Source organism: Arachis ipaensis, chromosome B10 (assembly GCF_059453495.1).
Source record: "Arachis ipaensis isolate K30076 ecotype BB chromosome B10, ASM5945349v1, whole genome shotgun sequence".
In the NCBI taxonomy this organism is placed as follows: Eukaryota; Viridiplantae; Streptophyta; class Magnoliopsida; order Fabales; family Fabaceae; genus Arachis; species Arachis ipaensis.
Genome location: NC_142435.1, coordinates 62,504,216 through 62,517,698, shown reverse-complemented (window position 1 = coordinate 62,517,698; position 13,483 = coordinate 62,504,216). Strand labels below are relative to the sequence as shown.

The window sequence follows — 13,483 nt, the reverse complement described above, 5'->3', positions numbered from 1 at the left end:
TGATTCACTTCTAAAGTCACCTTTTAATTTCAAAAATCAGTTTTTCAGCAATCTATTTAGTATTCAAAATCCAACCCTTCAAAACCCCTCAAAACCAATTCCAAATCAACCACCAACCAAGTTCATTAACATTACAATATACCAAATAACAACTCAATGGCAACAAATCCAACATAACCCATTAAAATTTAGAAATTCTCAACAATTAGTCATCAAGCAATTCCCAATCCACATAATCAATCAATATCACAAATCAACAATTCCAAATCACAATCTCAACCATTCCAATCACAATTTCAGCCACAATTCAATAATTACATAATCAATCAATTACTCACAGCTATTAAATCTATTTGTAGTTATTCAATAAACCTTGTAGGCATTCTTAAATTGAAATCGTTTTAAACCCCCTACCTCAAAGTGTCGAAATCCATAGAAATTGGGAATGCTGCACTCATGAACAACAACCTTAATAGTAGCCATATCATCTCAGAGTAGTAGCAGCAACAGTTTGGCATCTCCGATGAACGGCAGCAGCATTATTTCCGATTCTTTCTTCACTCTCGCAGTAGTAACCACGGTGGCAACAAAATAGAGTTCAAATTCAATGGAGTCGGAAATGAAAATGAGTTCAATAAAATTGGAACTACAGATAGCTTACAATAAATAATCGGAGCAGCAACAACAGGGTTTTCGGGCAGCTCCAGTGGTGGTGGAAAGCTTCAGCATCAGCCAAACAGCAGCAGTAACAATTTAGAGTAGAGCCAGAACAGGGCCACGCCAACAATAACAGTTCCAGCAGCGGCGATTGCGTCTTCTCAGATTCCAGAAACCAGAGGCAGAAGCAGAACTGGCTAGCTTCTCCATTCGGTCCTCCAGCGATGATGTCCGGCGATGCAACGGCTCGGCGACGGCGACGGCTACGAAGGGCACGAACGGGGACACTGGAATGACGGTGACGGAACCCTCGTAGTGGTGGTTGTGGACTGGTGGCGACGGCGGCGTGGAGCATAGCTCCTCTCCTTGGTGGCGAACCTGACCCGCGTTCGTTCTCTCTCTCTGCTGGCCCCTCAACGACGACGGCGGGCGAGCTCCAGGGCAACGGTGGTGACAGCGGGACAAGACGCGACGGCAGCTTCTCGAGGTGGCGAGCTCGCAGCAATGGCGACCATGGAGACGTGGCGGGACGAGGTTGAACGGCGACGCTGCAGTTCACGAGGATGACGACGATGGTGGCACGGGCTCCTTGCGGTGGCAGTCCGGCGGTCATGGTGGCGCGGCAGCAGCTCTTCCCTCTCTCTTTGCTCTCTGTTTCCGTTTCTACGTTAGGTTTAGGAAGAAAAGGGGGGGGGTATGGTGCGGCTGAAGGGAGAAGAAAGTGGGTAGGTTAGGGTTTCTGATTAGGAACTTAGGGTTTTCAATTTGGGAAATTAGGGTTTCTGAGTTTGATTTGGGAATTAGGGTTAGAAATTAGGATTTTATAAAAGAATATGGATAGATATGAATAGATATTTTGATAAAATTGAATAATAGAGTAATTTTAGAATCAAATATACTCTATTAAAAATATTTAGGAACATTATTTATCAACATATTGCTAAGTTCAATCAATTATTTCTAATTTAAATTATAAAATGAACAAGTTAATTATATTTTGTAAAGTACAATTTAAATTCAAATATCAATTTTCTAGATTAAATCATATAAATCTCTATTATTTTTCCATATCTGAAACTTTAATTTCAATTTACAAAATATCTAATTATAATAAAATTACTTAAACTTAAAGTATTTATAAAAATCCATTTAATCATTCCTAATAAATTAATCTCTAAAAGTTCAAACTAATAAAATAAACCATAATTCATTCATAATAGAAATTACTTAAATTAAATATATAACACTTCCATTACTAAATTTTATTTCCAAAGCATATGAAATAACCAATTATAAAAATTACATAAGAATATTAATTGACTTAAACTTCAAATATGAATAAAACTAATTTAATTACTCTTAATTAATTAATTCATAAAATAAGATATCAAATTAGTAAAATAAATCGTAACTTTTTCAAGATAAAAGTTACTTAAATTAAATTGTACAATTCTTTATTATTTTTCAATTACTAAAATTATACAAAATATTCCATTATAATTAGATCACTTAAAAATATTAATTGATTCGAAATAAAACTATCTCCGAATCTATTTAATTATTTTTAACAAAATAATTTCTAAAATTATAAAGTTTAAACTTAATAAGATAAAATCACAATTTATTTATATTTAGATTTTCAAAAATGCGGGATGTTACAGATGGGATAGAGAAAGAATTGTGTTCCCTTGGAATTGAAGATCAAGCATCAAATCTTCTTGGTGAAGAAGACAAAATTGATGAATAAAGGGTTGAATTTGAGAAATCTTGTAAGGAGGTGGAGGTCCTTAGAAAACGGAGGACGAGATACGCTTTGTCAAGATCCTTGAAAGCCTCTTTGCCTAGGTTGCCATCTACTTCTACATTTGAGTAGGTGAAATTCTTTTCTATTAGCTTTATTAGCCCACTCAAATATGGCTTGCTTGAAACGAATGGTCAACTTAGGGAACTTTGTGGGATGAAGCACAAGAGAAGGATGTTTCGTGGTTGGCGTTTCAAATCAAGGCTCATTTTGGTTGATGCTTCAAGGGTTAAATACAAAGGTTAGACTAGTGCTCAATTAGGTGGGTCTAGAAGGATGTTTGGTCACATCATTAAGAATTCACCTTACTTACCGCCCGGATGGAACAATGACGATCAACTTGAAGATGGGTGCCAAAACAAAGTGTAAGATCCCAGATCGCACAAGGAAAATCAAATTTGGGAGCCCATGGTTTGTGAAGAACTCCATCAAGGCTTGAAGTTATTGATTTTAAAGAATTGAGCTTATTGGAGATTCAAGCATTGGTGGATGTTCCAAGATGAATTTAAGCACAAGCCACCTTGACGAGGAGCTCTCCATAAGTCCAACTTAAGGACAATAAACAAAAGTGCTAGGTGGAGACACCCCACCAAGGTAAAATCTTTTCATTCTTCTCTTTTGTACATATTGGTAATTAGCATAATTTCACGCTTTGTTTAGTTTGTTGAGTTTATTTCATATTTAAGTATGTTAACTAAGGTTTTATGGTGTTTTGGTAGCTGTTTGGGGGTTTGGAATTCTTGGTTTGGTGCAAGAACTTGAAAATTTTTGAAAAATAGAGCACCATCCACGCGTTCGCGTGCCCCACGTGTACGCATAACCCAAGTATTTTCGGCCATCTACCCGCACGCGTCACCCACACGTACGCGTGGATTCAAAAATTCCAACTCCATGCCAAATTCCAGAGAGTTGCGCCCACATTGCGCGAACATTGTGCCTAAGGCACAAAATCGACCCACACGTACGCGCACCCGACGCGTACCGTCGCGTCTCTGGTTTACCATGCATGCGTACGCGTGACACACGCGTACGCGCCACTTCCCATTTTACCATTCCACGTGCACGCGTCACCCACGCGTACGCGTGGACCACCTGTTTCACCACTCTTCTTTTCTCATCTTCTTTCCATTTCTTTCCTTCTTCTTTCTTCTTCTCTTCTCTTTCCACCCTTCACCCATCATCCAAAACTACCAAACACCATTTATAACCATTTCTTTTAGATTAGTTAGTTAGTTATTTGGCTAATTTAATTTTTGTTTAATTTTATATTTTTCATTATAAGTGTTGGATTGTTAATCTTGTGTACTATATATTGCTGCTGATTATGGATGAGATGTTAGTTTAACATCATTGTTGTTAGTTGTCATTGTTGGATTATTTGTTGAGGTCACAATTTGTTACTTGATTTTGTGTTCTTAATGCTTAATGTTTTTTGAATACCAAGTACATATGACTTTGCCTTCAAGCTTTTAAATCATTTGAATTGCATGATTTGGCCACCATGTGATTTGAATCCTATTCTTTGATTAGGCAATTTCTTAATAATGGATGTTATGAATTTACCTTAATGTATTGTGTTTCTTGATTATATGTATCCATATGTGTTTGGCTTGAATACTTTTGTGCTTCTTTATTGCTTGTCTCAACTTACAAGTTTACTTAAAGTATTTCAAGTACATTAGAATGAGTGAAGTTCATGTTCCTTTTTGTGTACTTGTGATATAGCTCTCTATGATAGTTTGTGTGTTCTAAACCGTGCGCAACTTAGAATGCACCATTACTTTTATCCATGTCACACAAATTCACTCACTTCATTCTAGTGATTTATCTCATTCAAACAATGTATGCTTCCTTGCTTTTGAATTTACTTTTCTTACTATCCTGTTTTCCATTTTCAGGATGAGTCATTATAAGCAAACATGGAAGTGGAAGAAAGAACACGCAGCACCAGTTGAGCCGCCAGCTAAAGGTGGCAATCCGGAAAGTCGCCGTACCCCCTTGCTCATCTTTGAGTGCACCGAGGACGGTGCAAACTTTTAAGTGTGGGGAGGTCGTCCGACCAGTCGGTGTTCTTGGGTGACAAATTTCTTATCCCAACACTTTTGCATCTCATTTTTAGGTCTTCTAGGATTTTTTGTTTCATTTTCTTATTTTGCATATATATACATAATAAGCTTAGTCAAAATAATGAAATTTTTCAAGAATTTTATCTATAGGGCATTGACACCCCAATTGGTTTGAGTGGAAATTTTTCATGGAACTTGCTTGAATTATATATATTGTGGATCATGTTTTTGAGCTAAGAACACAAGCTTGTGAGCTTTGAGCCTAATGGTGTGGTTACATCTTATAACCACTTATTTCCTTCTTGTGTGCATTATTCTCTTCCTATGATTGTGATCTTTGATTTGTTTGATTCTTTATGTCTATTATTTTATGTATTCATGCATTTATATGATTGAGGCCATCATTTTATTTAGCTCACTTACCCAAATAGCCTACCTTTTATCTTCCATTGTTAGCCAACTTTGAGCCTACGATTAACCCATTTGTTCTTAATTTTAGCACATTACAAGCCTAAAAGAAAAAAATAATAAATGTCCCTTATTTGGATCTTTGATTAGCTTAGGCTAGTGAGTGTGTGTATCATTCAAGTGTGGGGAAATCTAGGACATTGGTTGAGTAAAATGGTAGCTTGTATCTTTATTGAAGATCTTGGGAATTGGGTGCATACTCATGTCTTGATTAAATATAAAACCATATGCATTGGTGCTTTTGTATATTATATTGCAAAAAGAAAAAAAAGAGAAAATAAAAAGAGAAAAAATATATATAAAAAAAAAACAATAGAAAAGGAAAGAAATAAAATGGGACAAAATGTCCTAAAGTAAAGCTCAATAAAAATCAATGCACATGAGTTGTGATCAAGAAAAGAATGCATGAGTATGTTAAAAAGTGAAGAATGGGTAGTTAGGTTAGCTTTTAATTGTATAGGTTGTCATAGGTTAGGTGGGAAGTTGAACTTGATCAAAGATTCAAATTTCAAGTCTACTTGACCAAATATGCATCCTACCTTGACCCTAACCCCATTACAACCTATGAAAAGACCTCATGATACATGTATGCATGCATGAAATAAATGTTGATTGTTAGATGAAAACCAAATCTTGGAAAGCATGATTAGGGGAGAATTGAGTGAATCAACCCTAAACACTTGAGCGACTAGAGTGCAAACACTTCCGGTGAGGGTTCGATTGCTCAATAACATGTTTTCACCTACAATCATCTTTTCTTGCAAGTTTGTTTAACCTTTAATAACTCAATACAATTGTGGTTTGGCCTGGTTGTTAATACCCTTTTGTAATTCTTGCTCCTCTACCTTTCCTATCTCTAGTTTAGCATTCAATTCTTGTAATTGTTTACTTTTATGTTGATGAACTATTGTTTCTTCTATTTTCCTTTAAGGCAATTTTATGTTTCATGTTCCTTTATTTTTGATTTGAATTGTTGTTGTTTAATTCCTTACAATTAGTAGTTGTAGATCTACTTCTCATCTTGCTTTCCTTTTATACCTTCCAAGTGTTTGATAAAATGCTTGGTTGGATTATAGAGTAGATTTTTCTTCTCTTGGCTTTGGTAGAGTAATTGGAGACTCTTGAGTTATCAAACTCATTTGTTGATTGATAATTGAGAAGTTGCTAATTGATTTGAATTCTACTAACTCTAGTCTTTCCTTAGGAGTTGACTAGGACTTGAGGAATCAAATTGATTTATCCACTTGACTTTCCTTTATAGTTAGAGGTTGACTAAGTAGGAGCAATGGACAATTGATGTCACAATTGAGGAGGATAATGAGGATAGGACTTCTAGTTCTCATACCCTGCCAAGAGATTTCTTAGCTATAGTTTACTTTCTTGCCATTTATTCTTCATGTCTCTTATCAAAACCCCAAAATATACAAGTCATAACCAATAGCAAGAACACTTCCTTGCAATTCCTTTGAGAGGCGACCCGAGGTTTGAATACTTCGGTTATTATTTTTAGGGGTTTGTTACTTGTGACAACCAATTTTTTGTTGGTTTAGAAACTATACTTGCAACGAGAGTTTATTTGAGAATTCAAAACAATCAAAAATCCATTCATCAACCCTCGACTTTAATGATGGATGATTCCTTCAATGGCAAGGCTGTAAATGATTAAGCCATGGGTCGTGGTCATTAATCTCTTCAGGTCCAGAACAAACATCAGAACGGACTAGATCAATCTGGGAGAGGGTGAAGCGCGCGCAAGTCAATCCCTTTGGTGATCCTACTCAAAATGCCATAGACAAGGTCGAATCTTCTGGGTCAGAGATTGCTGCTCTTATGGTTCTATCCCTTAGAGCCATAGGAACCTCAATTTTCCCTGACTAACGAGGTTTTATGTCACATACCCCAGTTAATCCAGATAATTCTGTTGGAACTCGTGATGCATCATCAAGCTATAGCTCAATACTATCTGGGTCAAGACTCATAAAAACTCATGTAGAATCGAGATTCATAAGGATGAAGAACGACAATGCATCATAGAATAGAATCATACACATTGGAATAGAAAAGTAATTGTATTCATTCATAAGAATCAACAGAGCTCATAACCTTAACCTGGGAGGTTTAGTTGCTCATACTGTACAGAGAATATTATGAAATGTTTGAAAGTGGTAAATGAGAGATCCATGACCTAAACAATGGTAATCTTTGTTCTATATATACTAATCTAATAATTAAAAATTACAAAAAAGAAGTAAACTAAGTAAAATGATGTAAAAATCCACTTCTGGGCCCACTTGGTGAGTGTTTGGGCTGAGCATGGCTTCTAACATGAGGGAGTGGGCATCCAACGCCCAATAGAGGGTAGATATGCTGCTTCCTTACTCCCTTTGTGGCATTGAACGCCAGTCTTGGGCGTTCAACGCTAGCTTCTGTCCCCTTGGGGCGTTGAACGCCAGAATAGGGGTAGTTTGGGCGTTCAACACCCGTTTTGGGTCTTCATTTACAAAGGAAAGTATAGACCATTATATATTGATAGAAAGCTCTGGAAGTTTGCTTTCATAGGCCATTGAGAACGCATCATTTAGACCTCTGTAGCTCTAGAAATGCGCATTTGAATGCACAGAGGTCAGATCCTGACAACATCTGCTACGCTTTCCTTGCCTCTGAATCAGGCTTTGCCAAAACTTGCCAAATTCACCCAAAATTCACCTCAAATTATAAGAAAAACATAAAAGCTCAAAGTAGCATCCAAAAAGTGAATTTTCATTAAAACATACAAAAACATAATAAAACTCAACAAAACATACTGAAAACACTAAGAAAATAGCATCAACAAGCGAATAAAATATCCACTCATAAGAACACCAAACTTAAACTGTTGCCTATCCTCAAGCAACCAAAAACAAGTAGGACTAAAAAGAAGAGAGAGATACAATAAGTCTTAAAGTTTTTGAATGAAGCTCAGTTCCAAATGATGAGCGAGACTAATAGCTCTTTACTTCTGAACAATTTTGGCATCTCACTTTCCTTTGAAGTTCAGAAGTATTGACATCTCTTAGAACTAGAATCCGGATGATATTATTGATTCTCTTAGTTTAGCTCTTCTTGATTCTTGAACACAGCTTTTTCTTTTGGTGCTTTGCATCTTTTTTAAGCCTAGTCGTGACTCTAAGCGTTTTGTTTTTCCGTGTTACCACTGGATACACAAACGCCACAGGCACTTAACTGGGGGAACCCTTTGGATTCGAATTTAGCTTTGCTTAAATTCCCAGTCAGTGGTGCCCAGAGTTCTTAAGCGTATTCTTTTGTTTTGGATCATGACTTTAACTGCTCAGTCTCAAGCTTTTCACTTGACACCTTCACACCACAAGCATCTAGTTAGGGATAGCAACTCATTTGAGCTTTTTAGGCTGATTTTCTGCCCTCCTAACCATTGATGCTCAAAGTTTTGGATCCTTGCTCATTTGATTTTTTTTCTTTTATGAGCATAATTTTTTTTCTTTTTATTTTTCATTTTTTCTTTTTTTTCTGTTATTTTTTCTTGCTTCAAGAATCAATATTTTTTAAGAGAGTCAATAATATTTCTCTAAATCCTTTGTGCTTTCAAGAGCCAATATTCTCAATTCCAATATCAATTATGCACTGTTAAGTTATACATTTAGAAATAAATACAAGGCCACCACATTAAAACAATTGGAATGATTCATGATAAACTTAAAATGCATGCATCTCTTTGTTGCTTTTTCAAATAATTTTTTCTTTTAAGCATGGTGATGATACAATGGATATCTTATCACACAAATAAAACAGAAAATGAAACTAGAGAGAGACTACTTGTGATCATGACTTAGAAAATAAAATAGACAATAAATAAAAGTACAGGGAAAACAGAAATAAAACAGAGGGGGTAATGGGACTCAACAACCTCAGTGGCGGCGGCTGCTACTTCCCCTGGAGAATCCAATGGAGCATTTCATCTCCTCTATGTCACGCCCTTGCCTCAGTTGCTCCTCCATCAATCGTCCACTATAAGAAAAAGAAATATTTTTAACAAAAAAAATTGTAACAAAAAAATAGCCATTGTAGTATGTCTCGTTACAAAAAGTTTTTGTAACAAAAAGTGGAACTGTTACAATTCAAAGTAATATTTTGTAACAAATTTTTTAATACAAAAACAAAAATTTGTTACGAAAGTGGTAACACTTTTTTACCTTTAAAATATTTTTCGTAACAATTTAGATTTTTGTGTCATAATATTTTTTTATAATATACTACTTACTTTTGTAACTTTTTTTATTCTTTTAGTTACAAAAATAGAAAGTTGTTTTTAAAACATTTAATTTAATAATTGATATATCAATTAATTTTTTAATCCCACTATCTCAACATTTATATGATATATAATCATATAGATAATTAAAATATCTTACATGTTATTGACATTATTTTACAATAAAATAAGTTCTACAAATTAAACTAAACACAACTTTTTGCTAACATAAAATTGTAACATATCGAATTTATAATTCTTGACTCTTCTAGAATATTTCAGTCAATGTAAAGTATAGCATGTTGGCATCAATTTTATACCCCTGCAAATATGAACAATAAAAACCAAAATTAAAAAATAACACATAACACTATCTTCATCCGAGTAAAAATTTAGAACTTCAAGTTAAAATTAACTAATTCCTTAAGAATCTATTCTTAGAGTTCAAAACTAGCCAATCAAGAATGCAAATTATCAAGAATTAACAATTCAATATATAAACTTGGGCTAACTAATCAAAATTCAATCACAACTTAGTGAACAAATTCATTAAATTTGCATAAGTATCAATTGTCAAACAATCATTTCAAAACACAATTTCCACCAAAATCTTCATAACAAATATACTTAACTTTTTTTATGCTTTTACACTCATAAAGTTTCATATTGAGGTTTATGTCAAAACACAAGATAAGAACATAGAGAAGCACCTGAACAGAGTTTTTGTTGTTGCAGAAGCAATAGTGATGCAGAGAAAGTTTGGAAATAGAGAAGTATAGAAAGAATAGGAAAATAAAACTGAATTGACCAAAATTGACAATGAGTAAAAAGAGCTAATTGATAATAAAGCTAAAGGCTCCCTAATCAACTTTTAACAAACTGAATAATAACTTGACAGCTAAGCCACACTATCTTGAGCTTTCTTGAACTCTAATTGCTCCTGCATTTCAACACTAGCCTTAAAAGCACCATCAACAAAATTATACTAGAATCATTAAAATTAACTATCAACAGTTATTTCAGTTTCATAACATTATTGAAACAAAAAACTTAACAACAGATGCAGCAACGTTATACCCGGTCCCTCGAAAAACTTCAAAGCTTAAAACCTGTACACATCGACACTAGTGATGAGCGGATATTTTATACGCTTTTTGGTGATATTTTCATGTAGCTTTTAGTATGTTTTAGTTACTTTTTATTATATTTTTATTAGTTTTTATGCAAAAATCAAATTTCTGGACTTTACTATGAGTTTGTGTGTTTTTCTGTAAGTTCAAGTATTTTCTGGCTGAAATTGAAGGACCTGAGCAAAAATCTGATTCAGAGGCTGAGAAAGGACTACAGATGCTGTTGGATTCTGACCTCCCTACACTCGAAATAGATTTTTTGGAGCTACAGAATTCCAATTGATGCGCTCTTAATTGCGTTGGAAAGTAGACATCTTGAGCTTTCCAGCAATATATAATAGTCCATACTTGGCCCGAGATTTGGTAGCGCAAACTGGCGTTTAAACGCCAACTCCTTACCCTTTTCTGGCATTAAACACCAGAACTGGCATAAAAGTTGGAGTTAAATGCCCAAACTGGCACAGAAGCTGGAGTTCAACACCAGGAATAGCCTATGCATATGAAAGCTTCAGTGCTCAGCCCAAACACACACCAAGTGGGCCTCGGAAGTGGATTTCTGCACTATCTATCTTAGCTTACTCATTTTCTGAAAACCTAGGTTACTAGTTGAGTATAAAAACTATTTTTAGAGATTTATTTTGTACCTCATGACATTTTTTATATCTGAATTTTGTATCTTTTACGGCATGAGTCTCTAAACTCCATGGTTGGGGGTGAGGAGCTCTGCTGTGTCTCGATGGATTAATGCAATTACTACTGTTTTCCATTCAATCACGCTTGTTTCTATTCTAAGATATTCACTCGCACTTCAATATGATGAATGTGATGATCCATGACACTCATCACGATTCTCAACCTATGAACGCGTGCCTGACAACCACTTCCATTCTACCTTAGATTGAATGTGTATCTCTTTGGTTCCTGGTTCACGAGTTTGATTGCCTCTTCTGACAACAGAGCATTCAAATCTATGAGATCAGAGTCTTCGTGATATAAGCTAGAATCAATTAGCAGCATTCTTGAGATCCGAAAAGTCTAAACCTTGTCTGTGGTATTCCGAGTAGGATCCGAGAAGGGATGACTGTGACGAGCTTCAAACTCACAAATATTGGGTGCAGTCACAGTGTGCAAAAGGATCAATGGATCTTATTCCAACACTAGTGAGAACCGATAGATGATTAGCCTTACGAAACCTATAGCTGGACCATTTTCACTGAGAGGACGGATGGTAGCCATTGACAACGGTGATCTACCAACTTACAGCTTGCCATGGAAGGAGCCTTGCGTGCATGAAGAAGAAGACAGTAGGAAAGCAGAGATTCAGAAGACAGAGCATCTCCAAAACCTCAACCTGTTCTCCATTACTGCATAACAAGTATTATTTAATCCATGTTCTTTTACTCATTCCAATTAAAACTGAGAATTATTATTGATATCCTGACGAAGAGTTACAAGATAACCATAGCTTGCTTCAAGCCGACAATCTCCGTGGGATCGACCCTTACTCACGTAAGGTATTACTTGGACGACCCATTGCACTTGCTGGTTAGTTGTGCGGAATTGCAAAAGTGTGATTGTGATTTCGTACACCAAGTTTTTGGCGCCGTTGCCGGGGATTGTTCGAGTTTGGACAACTGATGGTTTATTTTGTTGGTTAGATTAGGAAAAATTTTTCTTTTTGGTTTAGAGTCTTCTATTATTATTTTTGGTTAAAATTTTAAAATTATTATTTTATTTTTTAAATTATTTTCGAAAATTTTCAAAAACCAATAACTTCATAATTTAGTCTTCTGTTTGAGTTTAGTTTCATATTTTAAGTTTGGTGTCAATTGCATAAGTTTATTTTTCTTTCATTTTTTTGAATTATTAGTGCTCAGAGTATAAAAAATTTTTATGTTTGGTGTCCTTTGTGTTTCTGTTTTCTTAAAAATTTTTCAAAAGTTGCTCTCAGTGTTCAACTTGATATTCAAAGTTTTCCTGTTTGTTTTCTTTGTTTTAATCTAAAAATTCTAAGTTTGGTGTCATTTTATTGTTTTTCTCTTTCCTCATTAAATTCAAAAATATCTTTCATATCTATTTAATTGAATTTTTGAAAATTTCATTTAAAAATTCAAATTTTTATATTAGAAAAATTTTATTCTATCTTATCTTAGTTTTGAATTTTCAAAATTCAAAATCCCTTTCAAAAATCATATCCAAAGTTTTCAAATTTTATATTTTAAGTAATTATTTTAGTTTTCAAATTTTATATTTTAATTTCTAATTATTTATTTTATCTTATTTCTTTTTTTTTATTTATTCGGTTTGGTTTTAATTAAATAAAATAAAAATAAAAATATATTTTATTTGCAATTCACATCAATTCCCTTTTCTCCATCATGGACCTAAGTGAAAATGAACAGTCCAGAAGGACTCTGGGGTCATATGCTAACCCCATTACGGCTGCATATAGGAGTAGCATCTGTATACCTCCCATCAAAGCAAGCAGTTTTGAGCTAAATTCTCAGCTCATTATCATGGTGCAGCAAAATTGTCATTATTCCGGTCTCCCACACGAAGAACCTACTGAGTTTCTGGCACAATTTTTAAAAATTTTTGACACAGTACGTGATAAAGAAGTGGATCAGAATGTCTACAGATTATTACTGTTTCCATTTGCTGTAAAAGATCAAGCTAAGAGGTGGTTAAATAACCAACCCACAGCAAGCATAAGAACATGGAAATAGTTGTCAGACAAATTCCTGAATCAATATTTCCCTCCAAAAAGGATGACACAGCTAAGGCTGGACATCCAAGGCTTTAAATAAGAGGATAATGAATCTCTTTACAATGCCTGGGAGAGGTACAGAGGGATGCTAAGGAAATGCCCCTCTGAAATGTTTTCAAAGTGGGTGCAGTTAGACATATTTTCTTATGGGCTTACAGAAAAAGCTCAAATGTCTCTAGATCACTCAGCTGGTGGATCTATACACATGAGAAAGACAATTGAAGAGGCTCAAGAGCTCATTGATACAGTTGCTAGAAATCAGCATCCGTACTTAAGCAGTGAGTCCTCCCTGAAAGAAGAGGCTAAAGCAGTATCCACTGAACTTAG

General features: G+C 34.9%; 1 protein-coding gene across 1 annotated transcript; it reads right to left on the bottom strand.

Annotated features, from left to right (window-relative positions):
• Positions 1-484: 484 nt before the first annotated feature.
• On the bottom strand, positions 485-1,270 carry LOC107621702 (uncharacterized). The gene is made up of 2 exons (XM_021113913.2): positions 662-1,270; positions 485-562 (listed from the first exon to the last, which is right to left on the bottom strand). Exons 1-2 carry the CDS (start codon positions 1,268-1,270, stop codon positions 485-487), a joined length of 687 nt encoding a protein of 228 aa, XP_020969572.2.
• Between the last annotated feature and the right edge of the window lie 12,213 nt (positions 1,271-13,483).